Here is a 9,056-nt window from a genome sequence, read left to right as displayed (position 1 = left end):
CCCACCCAACCCTTCGTTTGAGTTGATCACATACACTCTGTTGGTTAGATATTCTTATTAAAACTGTCAGCATAGAGTCTTTCTAAGCTTATATCTGTTGTTTTAATATTACTGTACTTTGCCTACATTACGTATAATGTTAGGCTGTATTGCTTTGACAAATAAAAGAGTCAGTTGGCGACGGTCAGCTTGACAATGGCTCCCAGAGGTGTGTGAGAATTATTGCTTAAAGTGTGTGGAAAAAAAATGGTTCTTGTTTTTCCTCACATTTCGAAAGTACTTGACTTTTATAGTAATTTCAAGAGGAAGACTGTTTATTCGAATTCCACACTTTTCATTTAAAGGTCTGCCATTACTTGGTTCGGTTTTCGACTAATAAACTTTCATCAAGAGAAAGTGACATTAGTTTTACTTACTAGTTTAAAAATGAAATGTGTGCGGCTTAATTGGTATGCAGCACAAGAGTTTTTTTGCTTTCAAATTGTCACTTTAGTGTTTTGCCGTCAAAATAAATAGTTTTTATCTTGAAATGATCGCGTAAAATCTCGCATGTAAAATATTCAGCATATCTTAGCAGCACTTTTAATTGTCCAGATACAGTTTATGTGCAAGGATCTCTCCTAACCTTTGTCAATAACCCACACTTCAAATATATGCATTAATTTTATTTGAAAGAACTGGCTGTCAAGCTCGTATCTTCAGCCCTCATGCAGATAGTGCGCCAGCGGTACGCGTTCTTCATTCTCCACCTATACTCCTCAGGTTTTGCCGACTACTACAACTCTTATTGAAAACCCTGGTTAATTGGCGATTGCCTTGAGATCGGGGGATCCTGGGTTCAAGACGCGTTCTGACGTCTTGTTGAATTTGTTCTTGGAATTTCCTGGTTCAACTTCCTGGCTGCGTTTGTAAATAGCCAACTGGTTTGTCTCCGGCCAGTTGGGATTCTTAACAGTTGTGAATGTTCTGTTCTGTCGTGATTGCGTTTCGTTGGCCCTGAAAAGCCCCTATGGGGAGTGGTCAATTAAGAATGTATGTGTATGTAACAATGTATGTATCTGTTTTATGACCCTGGATGCATAAAGGCACCGTTAAACCACAGAAAATTAATGATTTTGTTGGACTTATGTGATTAAAAACTGGAGGAGTGAATCCAAGTGTAAATTTTTGGAAATTGTTTTGTAGATTTGAAAAAAGGATCTATATCCCTTTACCTGAAGCATCAGCAAGAGTGAAAATGTTTGAACTTCATATGGGGAACCTTAAACATTCCATTCAGCCGCCACAGTTTCGAGAATTAGCAGAAAAAACAGATGGGTGAGAGTTATTTGTACATTGTATGAGCTCTCTCAAATCAAGACCTCTGTTTACTATGCAAAATACTTATTACTTGTTAACTATTTGCCTTCCAGAAAAACGTTGATTGTAATCATTGTACCTTTTTCATTTAGGGACGATGTTTGTCCAATTCACCGATTGGTAGCCAGCTCCAAGATAGAGACAACCTATCTAGAATTTATGCCTTTTAACACCTGAGCAATAATATTACATTTTATGACGACATCACAACAGTTACTGATGTGTTGACCTTACTGAATTGTTCCAATTTACGTTTTTTCAGTAAAAGAGCAAATTACTGGACCAGACAAACTATTTTTGTTGTTTAGCTTAAGTTTGTATTATTTTCTACTCATACAGATATTCTGGTGCAGATATCAGTATCGTGGTGCGTGATGCCATGATGCAGCCAGTTCGAAAAGTACAACAAGCAACGCATTTTAAAAAGGTTCGTATTAAATACGTTGCCAACGTGTGCACCAGCATGGCGATAATGTTTGCCCTGCTTTTGGTGTAGGAAAAAAATTTGTTTTGAAAGGCTAATCATTTGAGTGACCTTAAAAAAACCTTTTTTTTTTGTAAAGTTTACATGTTGGGCTGCTAGCCGGTTTTCCAGGGTCAGTTTACTGAGGGAAGGAAGGAGAAGAATAATTGTTACAGTTAGTCTCATTGTCTCTCTCCCAGTCTCTCTAGTACATGATTAAAGCTGAGGGAAAAGACAATTGTCAGAAATGGCGACCTCCTTTGTAACATTCTTTTGCATTTATGTTGCAATGCAATTCGACCAACATGTACTGCCCTCGTTTTGAAATGAATATTCTCTTGAAATTTCCTCGTGGTAGCGAGGCTGGAAAGCCTTATTAGCATTAAAACAGAAGAGTATTTTATTTGGCCGCCGCCATTACTGACTTTTAAGGTACTCGTAGACCAACTTGCATTGCGTGGTTATGCTAATTGAGGTTTCATATTTCCGTTGGTCATGTCATCAGGTCAGAGGGCCCTCTCCGCAAGACCCAAATGTTTTAACGGATGACCTCTTAACACCATGTTCTCCAGGTAACAAGGCTCTAGTGATTATGACTTTTCTGGCAAAGTTAAGTAGGTGCAAGATTTTTAAGAAGTTTACCGTACCAGTGTTGGAAAAGATGTCTCAACGCTTTTTACCTTTTCTTCGTGCAATCTGTCTCTGTTTCATTTTGTTACCTATGACTTTTGCATTTATTTTTCAATCCTTTAATTTTGCAGGAGAGCCTGGTGCAGTGGAGATGACATGGATGCAAGTTCCAGGAGAGAAGCTGTTAGAACCTGTTGTTAATATGGTAATGATACCAGCACTTCTTTTCCCCCATTTCAATCAACCAATCAATCAATAGACGTTACTTAAAACTCAGAATTGGTAATTATTATTCAACACATTGTAACAATGTCCAAATATGGTCATAGCGGGCTCAATATTCGTCGTGCGTACTCAACAGATATCATGCGATATACGTAATGTTGTGTGTCCTGGAGAAAAATGGTAGTTTTCCCAGCTTTTTTTTCCAATAAACGTAGAAAATTGTCCTTGTCATCAGTGTGTTGAAAAACAAAACAATTATCCCTCTCAATCTTGCCTGATTTTAGTCAACTCGGCCTACGGCCTCGTCGGCTAAGTATCAGGCGATATTCCGCGCGATTTCGCAAGATAATTGTTACATTATAGCACACAGGGTGCTAGTTTGACCGAGTAAAAGATAATAAGTCAGCATGCATCAAAATATATAAAATATACTTACAAAAGATATACATGTCATGTGCAATAAAATGATGGATAAATTATTCCACTTGCTTGTACTCAAAGCCAACTTTACGAATGAGATTTTCAAAAGTTCTGAAAGTTCTGAGAAAAATGGCAGTTGTCAATTTATCATTAAGAAGACTCCATAGCTTGGGTCCAAGATACCTTTGCCTGTAATTTTGATGCTAATGACAACAACGTCGGGGATGGTGGTGGTAGAGATAATGATGATGACGATTGTAGTTCTTTGGTGATAGTGATCATAATGATTTGACTAAAAGAGAGCCTATTTATTTCTTTTCTATTTCCTTCATCTTTTTGTACAGACGGACATGCTGCGATCACTGGCCACATCCAAACCGACCGTCAACTCTGCAGACTTAAAAAAGTTTGAAGACTTCACAAGAGATTTTGGACAGGAAGGATAGACGCCAAATTTTGGCTAGTACAATTTGATTCATTGGTTAACTTGCCCGGAAAAACATCTCCCAAGTCAGAAAAACATGAGTTTTTGTACTCTGATCAGTTAATTTTTACATATCTTCTTGTCAGCAAAAAGGCCCACAAGTAGACTTTTATGGTTAAAGAGCGTAGATAGCAAGCAACCTTGTTCCCAGTGTCTCTCTTCTCTGCCGCCATTGTTGCAGAGAAGAGAGACCCTGGAAAGAGGCGGCGTAGATAGGTGAAATATATGGGAAAATATTTTTTTCCCTAACCCGCGGAAATTAAACTCCCGTCCCCATTTGTTCAAATGGCGGAACTCGCTATCCGATATTTTCAGTCTGTGCTCACGTAACTATGAGTATGCTGACTCTTAGCACATTTAAGTAAAACTGTGTACAAAAACACTGGCCGCTGACATGAGGTTTATTTTATACTTTGGACTGGATGAAGTTATCCATTCTTTGAACAATTGGGGGTAATACATTATGTACGCGCTCCATTGATGAGCATCCTGTTTGTCACCAGTTTTATTGACTATAACATTGTAACGCTATTTGGTGACCTGAAGATATTCATTGTTGTGAGCTTGTTGATCTTGTTTGCTCAGGAGATGTGTTTCACGCTGGCAAAGAAATAGTTGGATATGTGATGTAAAATAAAATTATCTTCTCCTAACAAATATTACTTTTCGCAGAGGACAACTTGATTAAAATGGTTACCAGAATTTACCCTTTGAAACAAAAATGCCTGGCAAAGGTCACTGGCATTGTCGAGTCTTGTTCGTATTGTCAGATATTTTGTCAAACGTGATGGACGGTGCGATAATCGCTAATTCGGAGAATAGTAGAGCTGAATATGTGGCGCGTTTTTAGTGTCAAAATTCAAAGGTGCATTCGGCAATTCAAACATTCAATCTAGCTATTCAAACCTTTAATTCAACAATTCAAAGATTCAATTCGGTAATATTCTCAATTCAATTCAATTAGATCTAAGGTTAGCTTTAATGAATGTTTCTGTATTAGCAAACAATGACTTGTGACCTGTGACCTGTGTTTGTACGTGCTGCGAATTGAATATTTAAATTGTCGAATTAAGAGTTTTAATGGCATGTTTGAAGTTTGACACAATTAAAAAAACGCGCCATAGATTTAAGGGTGTTATTCTCCGATTTAGCCATAGAGGTGCTCTCTCACCCTCTCTCTGATTTTACCACTTCACCTAGCAAAACATCTCCGATTCAAGCCGATTCTCCGATTTTACCACTTCGTCCAGCGAAAAGTTACCAGAACGGGGCATACATACGACATGTATGGGCTGCTGACGGTATTTAAATTCACTGTGGAGCAAGGGGCACATCGGAAAAAAAAAACAGGATAATCTTGGAACTGAAGTCGGGAAAATCGGGGAATCGTAGAATCGGAAAAATAATCGTATAGTCGGATAATCGAAGGAATAGTTTATGTCAAGCTCTCATCATTTATCCATTATCGCCTGTGGCCTAACAATTCTTTGTCTTGGTCTGTAATAACTAATAAAGATGTCGCGAGCAATGCGTCTGAATAAATAAAGTGCCCTGGAGTCTCTTTTTTAAGGGCCTATCATAGTGATGAAGAATGGAGGTTTCTTTGTTCAAATATACACTGAGAGCACTCGCCTCCCACCAATGTGGCCCGGGTTCGATTCCCATATACTCGGCGTCATATTTGGATTGAGAATGTTGGCTCTCTACTTTGCACCGAAAGGTTTTTCTCCGGGTACCCTGGTGTTCCCCTCTCGTCAAAAACCAACATTTGACTTTATTTGCGTTAATTTTTTGGTTTCAGCAACACGATCTCTTCCTCAAATAAAAGAATTACCGTTCATTGTCAGTTTGCTCCAAGTAAAGCATTTTCCTCCATTTAGATTACTCTGTCACAAGACTTGTGGTAGCAGATAATAAGAAAAAAAAGTAAAAATAGTCCCTGGAAAGGATTTGAACACGAAGCACCCACTTTGAAGGGACTGTTTTTATCCACCTCACCAAAACTAATTAGTATATATAGTATATGAAATCATTGCTGAATAATGGTTAAGTCTTAGGCTTGAATTTATAATGGTTAGCTTTCTCTTGAAGTACGGTAACCGACATTTTTTCACTGTGTAAGCTTGAGCACTTCTTAGCGGGTGTTAATACACGTTTGCAGCGGCATTTTGAGGGAGGAAAAGTATTTACATTTAAAAAAAGTGACATCCTCGCAGTTAGTGTGATGTGGTAGTCTAGTGGTTAAGTGAGGGGATTATATATTAATCAAACGTTCCCAGTTTAGAGTCCTTCGATATGGTCACTGAAAGAATGGGTAGAACTGGTGGGTTCCATGGCCTTAGTAAGTAAGTAAAGCCTTTATTTAAAGAGGGTAGCACTTAATAGCCAAAGGCTAATAAACTTGTGGCCCTCATAAAATACACAACTATTTACAATCTAACAAATATTGTAAGCTAAAATATATAAACATTTAAAATAATACAAGATTCGATCAAATGATAAAATGATGCAAACGTTGTTCGTTAAAAATCTTGGCAAACATGTTCTTTTTAAAACATGCTACAGAACCTAGTTTCCTAATTTCAATTGGTATACTATTCCACAGTCTTGTTGCCGAAACAGCAAACAGTCCACCCTCTGTTTCGCTTATATATTTAGGACAAACAGCATTAATGCTTGAATAACTAGTGTTGCGGGAGTGCCGCTCATTATTCAAAGTTAAGTGTTCATTTAGATAATTCGGCAAATGCCCATTAATTCGCTTATACATTATTAAGCATTTATCTATCTTATGCTGCTCATAAAACGGAATCCAACCTAGCTTGTTAAACAAAGCAACTGATGGTGTCATGCGATCGGCATAAGAAATAACGCGTGCCGCACGTTTTTGCAATCTTAAGACCCTATAAACCGACTCTTTATCACAATTTGCCCAAACAACATTAGCGTACGACATATAACAGGGCGAATAATGCTATTATAAAACTGAAGTCGCTGTTTAAGAGGTAGACAGGCTCGAATCTTACGCAGTATTGCGATTCTAGAGGCCAACTTTTTACAAACTTTCTCAATATGTTCATTAAATGACAATTTGCTGTCAATTTCTACGCCTAATAAGGTAGCACAGTCCACATTACTGAGCTGTTTTCCGTTTACGATAACATCTATCTCACTTCCATTAATGTTAGCTACACATCTTTTTCCAGTGATCGTGAGTACTTTATTCCTGTCTTCATTTAATGGGAGCTTATTTGCTGAAGCCCATAATTGAATTTCAGAGACAGACTTTAAGTTTTCACATCCGCAAAAGCGGTGACAGTCGTATCGTCTGCGTAAATGTCCAACTTAGCACTTGTATACAGGGGCAGATCGTTGATAAACAAAATGAAGAATAAAGGACCTAAAATACTGCCCTGAGGGACTCCATGCAACATCAAAGCTTCGCTTGACTCACTCCCATTTACACGGACCACTTGCTTCCTATCCAAAAATAAGGGTGACACCAGGCAAGCTCCCGGTTGACTATACCATACTGTTCCAACTTGCGCAACAATAGCAACAATAGCATCGAACAAAAATGGCCTCCTCTGCTACCCTTCCGCGAAAAAGGAGTTGTCAAGTTCTAATCATTAAATGGGTGTTTATTGTTACCCGTTGAGGTGTATCAGTGCAACCTAATGGAAGATAAGACATATTTTAGACCTACGACACGCTAGTAGCATTTGAAAAAACAAAACAACGACTGGGAAACGTTTTATCCTTTTCTTCCGAAGGGCTTGTTTATGATTCCTTAGATTTTAAAGCGGTTGTCTTCATAGATGTTCATCAGGCCCCAGTTGTTCAAACGATGGATAGCGCTGTCCACCGGATAAATCACTATCGAGCGGATAAACAGTAGCAAAACCAATTTAGTCGTCGAGTGGATAGTGATTTGTCCGGTGGATGGCGCTATCCGTCGTTTGAACAGCTGGGGCCTGGAGTATCCGACTTTTTAAGACCCTTGGAGAGGTCCCGGAGAATACAAGGAATTAACATTGCGTTGTTTTTGGATCGTTGTTTACTCTTCGCATGCGATAGATTCATGCAAGAATTTAGCTCTTAAGATAAGAACAGATTTGAAGAGTTCCGGGGTTTGTTTGTTACGGTGTAAGATCGACTTGGGAATCGAGTCAGCCTCGTTTGGAAGAGCGTTCAGAGTTTTGAGAATTAAGGAGTCCATCGATTTAAACCAGCGACACAAACGCAAACCCTCCGTTTCTTTTGGTCACGTCGTCGGCGACCTCGTGACCTAAAGAAACGGAGGGTTCTGGGGACGAGAATGGCGCAAACGCAGGCACATTGAAATACGCACGCGCAACTGAACATCCCAAGATGGCAGATGAAGTCAACCCTAGAGGCATGGAAGGGAGGGGGGTAGTTTCTAAAGAAACTGTGGTGGAAACTGTGGTGCTGCGTCGGTGGGGAAGTAATATACAAAATATGGTTTTATCAACGGAATAGATGATGTAAATTGGCCACCGTATAGAGACTCCAAAAGCTGAGTCTAAAGGCAAGGCATGGAACGAGTATTTTTCACCTTGTGTTTGCGTCGTATGCATTATGGTAGTACATGCGTTTATTTGCTTGCGATTTCATTTGCGTCGCTCGTGTGAACCAACCTTTAGACTTCGTTAACGCGTTTGATGGTATGCATCACAAGATATTATTGAAGAAACTGTTTAATTTGGGAATTTCAAGGTCCTTGCTGGCCAGTGGTGCAGTGATTGAATTGTTCAAGTTGGCTGGATAGATCCCTTCTGGTGTGTGCCTTAGGGCTCAATTTCGGGTCCCTCCACGTCGCTCAAACTTTCCCATAAATGGATCAGCCCTGGAGGAAGTTGTCGAGTTTCTTGAATTTGGCTTACTTAGTAATTATACTTTCTCGTGGACCTCCCATATTGAAACTTGTGGTGTTACCGTATTTTAGAATAAAACTGTTGTAGGTACAGGACTACTGCTAAGGTTGCCCTATCTTTTTAGGGCCTTGTACGTGATTATTTTGGGCAGCCTGCACTCTTTTCATTTTTTGAAGAATATACAGAGGATATTACATGGCCGCGCGGAGATACGAAACTTCTCTTCGAGTGTTCACGAAAGGCACCGAAAGTAGCGATTTTTTTATGTAACCATAGCAACAGGGATCTTTTCACGTGTCAAAATAACATGTTATCTTCACGTGTGAAGATATCATGTTTTCGCAAAAAAGCTCACGTGGTATTTTATTGGTGTTTATAAAAATTTTTTTCTTTCTTTTTAATCATGTTAATTAATGTAGGGTACAAATAAAGGTTGTTGTATTAGTTGTGAATCCTTATATTCCTTCACACTGAGCTTGGGTGCCTGTGGTCGTATAAATTAACCGGAAGACAGGTAGCTGTTGCATTTTAAGTTATCCTTTAAGTGGTCCTTTAAAGAGATTCCTGCGAGGGAGAGAGC

The 9,056-nt window shown here is 39.0% G+C and overlaps 1 protein-coding gene across 1 annotated transcript in view; it reads left to right on the top strand.

Annotated features, from left to right (window-relative positions):
• The window catches only part of LOC138019550 (vacuolar protein sorting-associated protein 4B-like), a 16,385-nt gene extending 12,105 nt beyond the window's left edge, over positions 1 to 4,280 (top strand). The window contains exons 10-14 of the mRNA XM_068866392.1: positions 1,186 to 1,317; positions 1,699 to 1,786; positions 2,328 to 2,394; positions 2,584 to 2,657; positions 3,442 to 4,280. Of these exons, the coding sequence (XP_068722493.1) occupies positions 1,186 to 1,317; positions 1,699 to 1,786; positions 2,328 to 2,394; positions 2,584 to 2,657; positions 3,442 to 3,543 (463 nt within the window). The 3' untranslated portion in view covers positions 3,544 to 4,280. The remainder of the gene's footprint in view (positions 1 to 1,185; positions 1,318 to 1,698; positions 1,787 to 2,327; positions 2,395 to 2,583; positions 2,658 to 3,441) is intronic.
• The last annotated feature ends 4,776 nt before the right edge of the window (positions 4,281 to 9,056 follow it).

This window comes from Montipora capricornis, chromosome 10, assembly GCF_036669925.1.
Source record: "Montipora capricornis isolate CH-2021 chromosome 10, ASM3666992v2, whole genome shotgun sequence".
Taxonomy (NCBI): Eukaryota; Metazoa; Cnidaria; class Anthozoa; order Scleractinia; family Acroporidae; genus Montipora; species Montipora capricornis.
This window is presented reverse-complemented; position numbering and strand designations above follow the sequence as displayed.